The 13,444-nt window shown below is 43.1% G+C and overlaps 1 protein-coding gene across 1 annotated transcript in view; it reads left to right on the top strand.

Moving 5' to 3' along the window:
* reep3b (receptor accessory protein 3b) overlaps positions 1 to 12,866 on the top strand; it is a 96,654-nt gene extending 83,788 nt beyond the window's left edge. Inside the window, exons 7-8 of the mRNA XM_055936578.1 lie at positions 5,215 to 5,351; positions 10,470 to 12,866. Of these exons, the coding sequence (XP_055792553.1) occupies positions 5,215 to 5,351; positions 10,470 to 10,577 (245 nt within the window). The 3' untranslated portion in view covers positions 10,578 to 12,866. The remainder of the gene's footprint in view (positions 1 to 5,214; positions 5,352 to 10,469) is intronic.
* Positions 12,867 to 13,444: the final 578 nt, after the last annotated feature.

Below are 13,444 nucleotides of genomic sequence, written 5' to 3'. Positions count from 1 at the left end.
TTGAGTAACATGGTTAACCCTCCCTGGTCACTATGAGTCCTGGTCAAACATCCTCTATAGGATGTAGGGTGCCTATGAGCCCTGGTCTAAAGCAGTGTCCTCTATAGGATGTAGGGTGCCTATGAGCCCTGGTCTAAAGCAGTGTCCTCTATAGGATGTAGGGTGTCTATGAGCCCTGGTCTAAAGCAGTGTCCTCTATAGGATGTAGGGTGCCTATGAGCCCTGGTCTAAAGCAGTGTCCTCTATAGGATGTAGGGTGCCTATGAGCCCTGGTCTAAAGCAGTGTCCTCTATAGGATGTAGGGTGCCTATGAGCCCTGGTCTAAAGCAGTGTCCTCTATAGGATGTAGGGTGTCTATGAGTCCTGGTCTAAAGCAGTGTCCTCTATAGGATGTAGGGTGCCTATGAGCCCTGGTCTAAAGCACTGTCCTCTATAGGATGTAGGGTGCCTATGAGCCCTGGTCTAAAGCACTGTCCTCTATAGGATGTAGGGTGTCTATGAGCCCTGGTCTAAAGCAGTGTCCTCTATAGGATGTAGGGTGCCTATGAGCCCTGGTCTAAAGCAGTGTCCTCTATAGGATGTAGGGTGCCTATGAGCCCTGGTCTAAAGCAGTGCCCTCTATAGGATGTAGGGTGTCTATGAGCCCTGGTCTAAAGCAGTGTCCTCTATAGGATGTAGGGTGCCTATGAGCCCTGGTCTAAAGCAGTGTCCTCTATAGGATGTAGGGTGCCTATGAGCCCTGGTCTAAAGCACTGTCCTCTATAGGATGTAGGGTGTCTATGAGCCCTGGTCTAAAGCAGTGTCCTCTATAGGATGTAGGGTGCCTATGAGCCCTGGTCTAAAGCAGTGTCCTCTATAGGATGTAGGGTGCCTATGAGCCCTGGTCTAAAGCAGTGTCCTCTATAGGATGTAGGGTGCCTATGAGCCCTGGTCTAAAGCAGTGTCCTCTATAGGATGTAGGGTGCCTATGAGCTCTGGTCTAAAGCAGTGTCCTCTATAGGATGTAGGGTGCCTATGAGCCCTGGTCTAAAGCAGTGTCCTCTATAGGATGTAGGGTGCCTATGAGCCCTGGTCTAAAGCACTGTCCTCTATAGGATGTAGGGTGTCTATGAGCCCTGGTCTAAAGCAGTGTCCTCTATAGGATGTAGGGTGCCTATGAGCCCTGGTCTAAAGCAGTGTCCTCTATAGGATGTAGGGTGCCTATGAGCCCTGGTCTAAAGCAGTGTCTTCTATAGGATGTAGGGTGCCTATGAGCCCTGGTCTAAAGCAGTGTCCTCTATAGGATGTAGGGTGCCTATGAGCCCTGGTCCAAAGCAGTGTCCTCTATGAGCCCTGGTCTAAAGCAGTGTTCTCTATAGGATGTAGGGTGTCTATGAGCCCTGGTCTAAAGCAGTGTCCTCTATAGGATGTAGGGTGCCTATGAGCCCTGGTCTAAAGCAGTGTCCTCTATAGGATGTAGGGTGCCTATGAGCCCTGGTCTAAAGCAGTGTCCTCTATAGGATGTAGGGTGCCTATGAGCCCTGGTCTAAAGCAGTGTCCTCTATAGGATGTAGGGTGCCTATGAGCCCTGGTCTAAAGCAGTGCAGTACAGGGAGGGGTCGGTTCTGTTCTCAGGTTCTGGGCTGGGCTGCCCTGGACTGGACTGCTCTGGGCTGGGCTGCTCTGGACTGGCCTGCCCTGGGCTGGGCTGCCCTGGACTGGACTGCTCTGGGCTGGGCTGCTCTGGGCTGGGCTGCCCTGGACTGGACTGCTCTGGGCTGGGCTGCTCTGGGCTGGGCTGCTCTGGGCTGGGCTGCTCTGGGCTGGGCTGGACTAGCTCTGGGCTGGGCTGGACTAGGTCTGGGCTGCTCTGGACTGGGCTGCTCTGGACTGGGCTGCTCTGGGCTGGGCTGCTCTGGGCTGGGCTGGACTAGCTCTGGGCTGCTCTGGGCTGGGCTGCCCTGGACTGGACTGCTCTGGGCTGGACTGCTCTGGGCTGGGCTGCTCTGGGCTGGGCTGCTCTGGGCTGGGCTGCTCTGGGCTGGGCTGGACTAGCTCTGGGCTGGGCTGGACTAGCTCTGGGCTGCTCTGGACTGGGCTTCTCTGGGCTGGGCTGCTCTGGACTGCTCTGGGCTGGGCTGCTCTGGACTGCTCTGGGCTGGACTACTCTGGCCTGGACTAGCTCAGCCGTGACCAGTCAGAGGTGTGCTAGAAGACAGATAAATCCCAGATATTAAAGATTGTATTAATGGATATAGATCATTGGTGGGATGAATGGAATGGGCTCCTCACCTTATGTCGTACTAATGATCTCTGATGTGGAGAATTAGATGGTTTGTCTCAACCAGCTGTCAACCAATAGGACTCAATAGCTTCATCTGATACATAGCAGTTTGCCTTGGACTGTGTGAAGGCTAGCTTCATCTGATACATAGCCGTTTGCCTTGGACTGTGTGACGGCTAGCTTCATCTGATACATAGCAGTTTGCCTTGGACTGTGTGACGGCTAGCGTTAATAAAACACACTTCATCTGATACATAGCAGTTTGCCTTGGACTGTGTGACGGCTAGCTTCATCTGATACATAGCCGTTTGCCTTGGACTGTGTGAAGGCTAGCTTCATCTGATACATAGCAGTTTGCCTTGGACTGTGTGACGGCTAGCTTCATCTGATACATAGCAGTTTGCCTTGGACTGTGTGAAGGCTAGCGTTAATAAAACACACTTCATCTGATACATAGCAGTTTGCCTTGGACTGTGTGAAGGCTAGTGTTAATAAAACACACTTCTTCGGTTGCAGAAGGTTTTTAAAATCCTCAAACAAGTATGAACATCGTTGGTGATGTAATAGTGGCTCCAGATCTTTCTAGAATGCAGAGCAGATGTGACTAGCCAGAGGAACAAAGGAGAGGAGGACTAGAGGCTGTTACTATGTTACTGCTGCCCCCTGGTGGAGCCTGGTAGAATGGCAGCTGTCAAGACTCACAACACAGAACAGTCCCAGTCAGGTAGTAATGGTGTAAATCTCACCACCATTGGACTCTGGATCAGTGGAATCGTGTTCTCTCGAGTGACGAATCACGCTTCACCACCTGGCAGTCCGATGGGCGAATCTGGGTTTGGTGGATGCCAGGTCAACGATACCTTAGTCCCAATTTTTAAAGTTTGGTGGAGGAGGAATAATGGTCTGGAACTGTTTTTCATGGTCCGAGCCTCTTAGCTCCAGTGAAGGGAAATCTTAACGCTACAGCATACAATGACATTCTAGATGATTCTGTCCTTCCAACTTTGTGGCAACAGTTTGGGGAAGGCCCTTTCCTGTTTCAGCATGACCATGCCCCCGTGTACAAAGTGAGGTCCAATCAGAAATGGTTTGTGGAGATCAGTGTGGAAGAACTTGACTGTCCTGCACATTGTCCACGTACTTTAGGTCATGTAGTGTATGTTATAGCAATCTGTCAGGGTAATGACACCGTTGGTCGTTGTGGAATTCAGCCCCAGTGATTGGCTTTGTCCCCAGGCAGCCTCTCTCTCTCACTCTCACTCTCACACTCACACTCACACTCACACTCACACTCACACTCACTCTCACTCTCACTCTCACACTCACACTCACACTCACACTCACACTCACACTCACTCACTCACACTCACTCACACTCACTCACACTCACTCACTCACTCACTCACTCACTCACTCACTCACTCACTCACTCACTCACTCACTCACACCCCAGTCAGAATGTCAGTCCCCCTCGGACTCAGCACTTCTACCATGAGGACACGACCTAGGAGTCCGGTCAGAAGACCAAGATAAACTGCTTCTGGTTTAGTTCTACATATCAGTTAGGCAAAGGACATGTCTCTCCAGAGTACTATGTCTAGCTGATATGGACATGTCTCTCCAGAGTACTATGTCTAGCTGATATGGACATGTCTCCCCAGAGTACTATGTCTAACTGATATGGAGACATGTCTCTCCAGAGTACTATGTCTAACTGATATGGACATGTCTCTCCAGAGTACTATGTCTAACTGATATGGAGACATGTCTCTCCAGAGTACTATGTCTAACTGATATGGACATGTCTCTCCAGAGTACTATGTCTAACTGATATGGAGACATGTCTCTCCAGAGTACTATGTCTAACTGATATGGACATGTCTCCCCAGAGTACTATGTCTAACTGATATGGAGACATGTCTCTCCAGAGTACTATGTCTAACTGATATGGACATGTCTCTCCAGAGTACTATGTCTAACTGATATGGAGACATGTCTCCCCAGAGTACTATGTCTAACTGATATGGACGTGTCTCCCCAGAGTACTATGTCTAACTGATATGGACGTGTCTCTCCAGAGTACTATGTCTTACTGATATGGACGTGTCTCTCCAGAGTACTATGTCTAACTGATATGGACGTGTCTCCCCAGAGTACTATGTCTAACTGATATGGACATGTCTCTCCAGAGTACTATGTCTAACTGATATGGAGACATGTCTCTCCAGAGTACTATGTCTAACTGATATGGACGTGTCTCTCCAGAGTACTATGTCTAACTGATATGGAGACATGTCTCCCCAGAGTACTATGTCTAACTGATATGGACATGTCTCCCCAGAGTACTATGTCTAACTGATATGGAGACATGTCTCCCCAGAGTACTATGTCTAACTGATATGGAGACATGTCTCTCCAGAGTACTATGTCTAACTGATATGGACATGTCTCTCCAGAGTACTATGTCTAACTGATATGGAGACATGTCTCTCCAGAGTACTATGTCTAACTGATATGGAGACATGTCTCCCCAGAGTACTATGTCTAACTGATATGGAGACATGTCTCTCCAGAGTACTATGTCTAACTGATATGGAGACATGTCTCTCCAGAGTACTATGTCTAACTGATATGGACATGTCTCCCCAGAGTACTATGTCTAACTGATATGGAGACATGTCTCTCCAGAGTACTATGTCTAACTGATATGGACATGTCTCTCCAGAGTACTATGTCTAACTGATATGGACATGTCTCTCCAGAGTACTATGTCTAACTGATATGGAGACATGTCTCTCCAGAGTACTATGTCTAACTGATATGGAGACATGTCTCTCCAGAGTACTATGTCTAACTGATATGGACATGTCTCTCCAGAGTACTATGTCTAACTGATATGGACTTGTCTCTCCAGAGTACTATGTCTAACTGATATGGACATGTCTCCCCAGAGTACTATGCCTATGAGCAGGAGGACAGGACAGATGAGGAGGGGGAGCAGCTTTTCTCAGAGGACGAGGCTGTCACCCAGAGAGGTCTGAGGAGGTCCCAGAGTGTCAAGATCGTACGCTCTAAAGCCCGCAAAGATGTAAGTCTGAATTTAACACGCTGTAAAGATGTAGGGCTGAATAATATAACACGCTGTAAAGATGTAGGTCTGAATAATATAACACGCTGTAAAGATGTAGGTCTGAATAATATAACACGCCGTAAAGATGTAGGTCTGAATAATATAACACGCTGGAAAGATGTAGGTCTGAATAATATAACACGCTGTAAAGATGTAGGTCTGAATATAACACGCTGTAAAGATGTAGGTCTGAATAATATAACACGCTGTAAAGATGTAGGTCTGAATAATATAACACGCTGTAAAGATGTAGGTCTGAATAATATAACACGCTGTAAAGATGTAGGTCTGAATAATATAACACGCTGTAAAGATGTAGGTCTGAATAATATAACACACTGTATAGATGTAGGTCTGAATAATATAACACGCTGTAAAGATGTAGGTCTGAATAATATAACACGCTGTAAAGATGTAGGTCTGAATAATATAACACGCTGTAAAGATGTAGGTCTGAATAATATAACACGCTGTAAAGATGTAGGTCTGAATAATATAACACGCTGTAAAGATGTAGGTCTGAATAATATAACACGCTGTAAAGATGTAGGTCTGAATAATATAACACGCTGTAAAGATGTAGGTCTGAATAATATAACACGCTGTAAAGATGTAGGTCTGAATAATATAACACGCTGTAAAGATGTAGGTCTGAATAATATAACACGCTGTAAAGATGTAGGTCTGAATAATATAACACGCTGTAAAGATGTAGGTCTGAATATAACACGCCGTAAAGATGTAAGCCTGAATAATATAACACGCTGTAAAGATGTAGGTCTGAATAATATAACACGCCGTAAAGATGTAAGTCTGAATAATATAACACGCCGTAAAGATGTAGGTCTGAATAATATAACACGCCGTAAAGATGTAGGTCTGAATAATATAACACACCGTAAAGATGTAGGTCTGAATAATATAACACGCTGTAAAGATGTAGGTCTGAATAATATAACACGCCGTAAAGATGTAGGTCTGAATAATATAACACGCCGTAAAGATGTAGGTCTGAATATAACACGCCGTAAAGATGTAGGTCTGAATAATATAACACGCCGTAAAGATGTAGGTCTGAATAATATAACACGCCGTAAAGATGTAGGTCTGAATAATATAACACGCTGTAAAGATGTAGGTCTGAATAATATAACACGCTGTAAAGATGTAGGTCTGAATAATATAACACCCCGTAAAGATGTAGGTCTGAATAATATAACACGCCGTAAAGATGTAGGTCTGAATAATATAACACGCTGTAAAGATGTAGGTCTGAATAATATAACACGCTGTAAAGATGTAGGTCTGAATAATATAACACGCTGGAAAGATGTAGGTCTGAATAATATAACACGCTGTAAAGATGTAGGTCTGAATAATATAACACGCTGTAAAGATGTAGGTCTGAATAATATAACACGCTGTAAAGATGTAGGTCTGAATATAACACGCTGTAAAGATGTAGGTCTGAATATAACACGCTGTAAAGATGTAGGTCTGAATAATATAACACGCTGTAAAGATGTAGGTCTGAATAATATAACACGCTGTAAAGATGTAGGTCTGAATAATATAACACGCTGTAAAGATGTAGGTCTGAATATAACACGCCGTAAAGATGTAGGTCTGAATAATATAACACGCTGTAAAGATGTAGGTCTGAATATAACACGCCGTAAAGATGTAGGTCTGAATAATATAACACGCTGTAAAGATGTAGGTCTGAATAATATAACACGCTGTAAAGATGTAGGTCTGAATAATATAACACGCTGTAAAGATGTAGGTCTGAATATAACACGCCGTAAAGATGTAGGTCTGAATAATATAAAACGCTGTAAAGATGTAGGTCTGAATAATATAACACGCTGTAAAGATGTAGGTCTGAATATAACACGCTGTAAAGATGTAGGTCTGAATAATATAACACGCTGTAAAGATGTAGGTCTGAATAATATAACACGCCGTAAAGATGTAGGTCTGAATAATATAACAAGCCGTAAAGATGTAGGTCTGAATAATATAACACGCCGTAAAGATGTAGGTCTGAATAATATAACACGCTGTAAAGATGTAGGTCTGAATAATATAACACGCCGTAAAGATGTAGGTCTGAATAATATAACACGCTGTATAGATGTAGGTCTGAATAATATAACACGCTGTAAAGATGTAGGTCTGAATATAACACGCTGTATAGATGTAGGTCGGAATATAACACGCTGTATAGATGTAGGTCTGAATAATATAACACGCTGTAAAGATGTAGGTCTGAATAATATAACACGCCGTAAAGATGTAGGTCTGAATAATATAACAAGCCGTAAAGATGTAGGTCTGAATAATATAACACGCCGTAAAGATGTAGGTCTGAATAATATAACACGCTGTAAAGATGTAGGTCTGAATAATATAACACGCTGTAAAGATGTAGGTCTGAATAATATAACACGCTGTATAGATGTAGGTCTGAATAATATAACACGCTGTAAAGATGTAGGTCTGAATATAACACGCTGTATAGATGTAGGTCGGAATATAACACGCTGTATAGATGTAGGTCTGAATAATATAACACGCTGTAAAGATGTAGGTCTGAATAATATAACACGCCGTAAAGATGTAGGTCTGAATAATATAACACGCCGTAAAGATGTAAGTCTGAATAATATAACACGCCGTAAAGATGTAGGTCTGAATAATATAACACGCCGTAAAGATGTAGGTCTGAATAATATAACACGCCGTAAAGATGTAGGTCTGAATAATATAACACGCTGTAAAGATGTAGGTCTGAATAATATAACACGCTGTAAAGATGTAGGGCTGAATAATATAACACGCTGTAAAGATGTAGGGCTGAATAATATAACACGCTGTAAAGATGTAGGTCTGAATAATATAACACGCTGTAAAGATGTAGGGCTGAATAATATAACACGCTGTAAAGATGTAGGGCTGAATAATATAACACGCTGTAAAGATGTAGGTCTGAATAATATAACACGCTGTAAAGATGTAGGTCTGAATATAACACGCCGTAAAGATGTAGGTCTGAATAATATAACACGCCGTAAAGATGTAGGTCTGAATAATATAACACGCCGTAAAGATGTAGGTCTGAATAATATAACACGCTGTAAAGATGTAAGTCTGAATAATATAACACGCTGTAAAGATGTAGGTCTGAATAATATAACACGCTGTAAAGATGTAGGTCTGAATATAACACGCTGTAAAGATGTAGGTCTGAATAATATAACACGCTGTAAAGATGTAGGTCTGAATAATATAACACGCTGTATAGATGTAGGTCTGAATAATATAACACGCTGTAAAGATGTAGGTCTGAATATAACACGCCGTAAAGATGTAGGTCTGAATAATATAACAAGCCGTAAAGATGTAGGTCTGAATAATATAACACGCCGTAAAGATGTAGGTCTGAATATAACACGCCGTAAAGATGTAGGTCTGAATAATATAACACGCCGTAAAGATGTAGGTCTGAATAATATAACACGCCGTAAAGATGTAGGTCTGAATAATATAACACGCTGTAAAGATGTAGGTCTGAATAATATAACACGCCGTAAAGATGTAGGTCTGAATAATATAACACGCTGTAAAGATGTAGGTCTGAATAATATAACACGCTGTAAAGATGTAGGTCTGAATAATATAACACGCTGTAAAGATGTAGGTCTGAATAATATAACACGCTGTATAGATGTAGGTCTGAATAATATAACACGCTGTAAAGATGTAGGTCTGAATAATATAACACGCCGTAAAGATGTAGGTCTGAATAATATAACACGCTGTATAGATGTAGGTCTGAATAATATAACACGCTGTAAAGATGTAGGTCTGAATATAACACGCCGTAAAGATGTAGGTCTGAATAATATAACAAGCCGTAAAGATGTAGGTCTGAATAATATAACACGCCGTAAAGATGTAGGTCTGAATATAACACGCCGTAAAGATGTAGGTCTGAATAATATAACAAGCCGTAAAGATGTAGGTCTGAATAATATAACACGCCGTAAAGATGTAGGTCTGAATAATATAACACGCTGTAAAGATGTAGGTCTGAATAATATAACACGCCGTAAAGATGTAGGTCTGAATAATATAACACGCTGTAAAGATGTAGGTCTGAATAATATAACACGCTGTAAAGATGTAGGTCTGAATAATATAACACGCCGTAAAGATGTAGGTCTGAATAATATAACACGCTGTATAGATGTAGGTCTGAATATAACACGCTGTAAAGATGTAGGTCTGAATATAACACGCTGTAAAGATGTAGGTCTGAATAATATAACACGCCGTAAAGATGTAGGTCTGAATAATATAACACGCCGTAAAGATGTAGGTCTGAATAATATAACACGCTGTAAAGATGTAGGTCTGAATAATATAACACGCCGTAAAGATGTAGGTCTGAATAATATAACACGCTGTATAGATGTAGGTCTGAATAATATAACACGCCGTAAAGATGTAGGTCTGAATAATATAACACACTGTAAAGATGTAAGTCTGAATAATATAACACGCTGTAAAGATGTAGGTCTGAATAATATAACACGCTGTAAAGATGTAGGTCTAAAAATCTCTGCTTGCTTTTTGAATGTTTAAATAAAAATCTCTGCTTGCTTTTTGAATGTTTAAATAAAAATCTCTGCTTGCTTTTTGAATGTTTAAATAAAAATCTCTGCTTGCTTTTTGAATGTTTAAATAAAAATCTCTGCTTGCTTTTTGAATGTTTAAATAAAAATCTCTGCTTGCTTTTTGAATGTTTAAATAAAAATCTCTGCTTGCTTTTTGAATGTTTAAATAAAAATCTCTGCTTGCTTTTTGACACTGGAAGTGATCTGAGGGGAAGGCTGGTGACCACCTCTACAGTCTATACATGGGTCTTATTCTGCAGTCTTTTAAAGGGTCTGTTCTGTTTCAGGAGGCTGTAATGCTTATTGTATATTAACTGGGTCAGAGTTATACCAGTCTGATGATGATGATGATGATGATGAATACATCGTTGTTCTAATCTATTCTGTCCAACAGGCCCGTTATGGATCTCTGAAGATTAAAGGGAAGCGGAGGCCTGTCCTGACTGCTGCTACCTACAGTGCAATGTTAACGAACACTCCAGGAGAAGAGACTGCTGGCTGATTACCATGGATTCCCTTCTGTACTGCACTACTGTTGACCAGAGCACTGTAGGCCCAAAGTAGTGCACTGTGGGCCCAAAATAGTGCACTACTGTTGACCAGAGCACTGTGGGCCCAAAGTAGTGCACTGTGGGCCCTGGCCAACAGTAGTGCACAATGGGCCCTGGTCAACAGTAGTGCACTGTGGGCCCTGGCCAACAGTAGTGCACTAGAAAGGGAATAGGCTTTTGGGACGGACCAGGAAGTCGGGCAACAATTCAGGAAGGACTGCTGACGTCTCCAACATCCATATCAGTGACTAGCTATTGACGTTCTAGGACATCCATTTTATGGAGAACGATGCTGAGGAACGGTTCTCCCAGGTGTGTTTGTAAACTGTCCTGGGGTCTGTTCTATTCATGCTGGGGAGCATCGGCCTTTTTTTTAATGAACCACCAACTCACTATATTTATTACATTATTCTGACTGTTTAAACGCGTCGTACAGCGGCTGCTGTATAGAAAACATCTGAAGGTTTCCTGTCTTTTAGTTAGAAGGGTTTTTGTTGCTCTTGTGGATCTTATTTTCTGGAATAGTCGTTTTTAGGTGTGGATGTGGACTTTTTAGTATCTTGACTTTTTGTTGAGGGGGTTTATATAATTCATTTATCTTCGTTTTGTCATTTATATGCTGCCTTGTATTTTGAGTTTAGCCTATTAAATAGTAGAATATATTATAATTATAATAGTGATCATTCTGGCACACTTGAAAAGATTGTTACAAAGTAACAGCTGACCAAAGTGTCCCTTATTCCTTCCGGAGGAACAGACCAATGATGAGAGAGAACAGAGAATCCTGTTATTGGCTTGTGTCACAAATGGCATCATTCCCTATACAGACCCTATGGCCCTGGTCTAAAGTAGTGCACTACCCTATGGGCCCTGGTCTAATGTAGTGCACTACCCTATGGGCCCTGGTCTAAAGTAGTGCACTACCCCTATGGGCCCTGGTCTAAAGTAGTGCACTACTACCCTATAGACCCTGGTCTAAAGTAGTGCACTACCCCTATAGGCCCTGGTCTAAAGTAGTGCACTACCCCTATAGGCCCTGGTCTAAAGTAGTGCACTACTACCCTATAGACCCTGGTCTAAAGTAGTGCACTACTACCCTATAGACCCTGGTCTAAAGTAGTGCACTACCCCTATGGGCCCTGGTCTAAAGTAGTGCACTACCCCTATGGGCCCTGGTCTAAAGTAGTGCACTACTACCCTATAGACCCTGGTCTAAAGTAGTGCACTACCCCTATAGGCCCTGGTCTAAAGTAGTGCACTACTACCCTATAGACCCTGGTCTAAAGTAGTGCACTACTACCCTATAGACCCTGGTCTAAAGTAGTGCACTACTACCCTATAGACCCTGGTCTAAAGTAGTGCACTACTACCCTATAGACCCTGGTCTAAAGTAGTGCACTACTACCCTATAGACCCTGGTCTAAAATAGTGCACTACTACCCTATAGACCCTGGTCTAAAGTAGTGCACTACCCCTATGGGCCCTGGTCTAAAGTAGTGCACTACCCTATGAGCCCTGGTCTAAAGTAGTGCACTACCCTATGGGTCCTGGTCTAAAGTAGTGCACTACCCTATGAGCCCTGGTCTAAAGTAGTGCACTACCCTATGGGTCCTGGTCTAAAGTAGTGCACTACCCTATGGGCCCTGGTCTAAAGTAGTGCACTACCCTATGGGCCCTGGTCTAAAGTAGTGCACTACCCCTATGGGCCCTGGTCTAAAGTAGTGCACTACCCCTATGGCCCTGGTCTAAAGTAGTGCACTACTACCCTATAGACCCTGGTCTAAAGTAGTGCACTACCCCTATAGGCCCTGGTCTAAAGTAGTGCACTACGTAGGGAGTATGGCTCCATTTGGGATACAGCCAATGTTGAAGTATGTTTGTGTTGAACCGTAACTGTCCAGTTTGAATGACTGCATTTCCTGTTTAGATTTTTGGAACAAAAGCTTTTTTTTTCATAATCTTTTTGCACACTCTCTTCCAAAACGATGTCCTTTTATAAATGCTTTGATCTCATCACTTTTAGAATGTGTCCCGCTGCACCCTGGGATGCTTTTAACCACGTGATGAAACCTATTTAATACCAAAGCTTTATCTACTAAACCAGTGACTTGGGGCTGATTCCTGTGGCAATGTATCATAGGGGTGTTGTAAATACATTTATAAATTCAAAAATGTTTGCAGAGTAATTCAACTTTGATCGTGTGGTTTTCAATAAAACACATTACTACCAATCAATAGCTGATAGGGGTTCCTCTCATTGGTGTTCCAGTCATCACATTTCATTTGTCACATATAGATTATAACCGCTGTCGACCTCACAGTGAAATTCTGATTTACAAGCTCTTTACCAACGATGCAGAGTCATGACCGTGAATGATGGCGGCCGTTCGATGGTCGGACCACAGTCACATAGATCAGGCCGGGAGGCTCTTCCTATCAGGAGAGACGGTCTGATCCGTCGGGAGAGACGGTCTGATCCGTCGGGAGAGACGGTCTGATCCGTCGGGAGAGACGGTCTGATCCGTCGGGAGAGACGGTCTGATCCGTCGGGAGAGACGGTCTGCCTAGATGAGGATACAGACTGGGGCCTAGATGAGGATACAGACTGGGGCCTAGATGAGGATTCAGACTGGGGCCTAGATGAGGATACAGACTGGGGCCTAGATGAGGATACAGACTGGGGCCTAGATGAGGATACAGACTGGGGCCTAGATGAGGATACAGACTGGGGCCTAGATGAGGATACAGACTGGGGCCTAGATGAGGATACAGACTGGGGCCTAGATGAGGATACAGACTGGGGCCTAGATGAGGATAC

Source organism: Salvelinus fontinalis, chromosome 1 (assembly GCF_029448725.1).
Source record: "Salvelinus fontinalis isolate EN_2023a chromosome 1, ASM2944872v1, whole genome shotgun sequence".
Lineage (NCBI taxonomy): Eukaryota > Metazoa > Chordata > Actinopteri > Salmoniformes > Salmonidae > Salvelinus > Salvelinus fontinalis.
The sequence above is the reverse complement of the archived record's forward strand: the minus strand, read 5'-3'. Positions and strand labels throughout refer to the sequence as shown.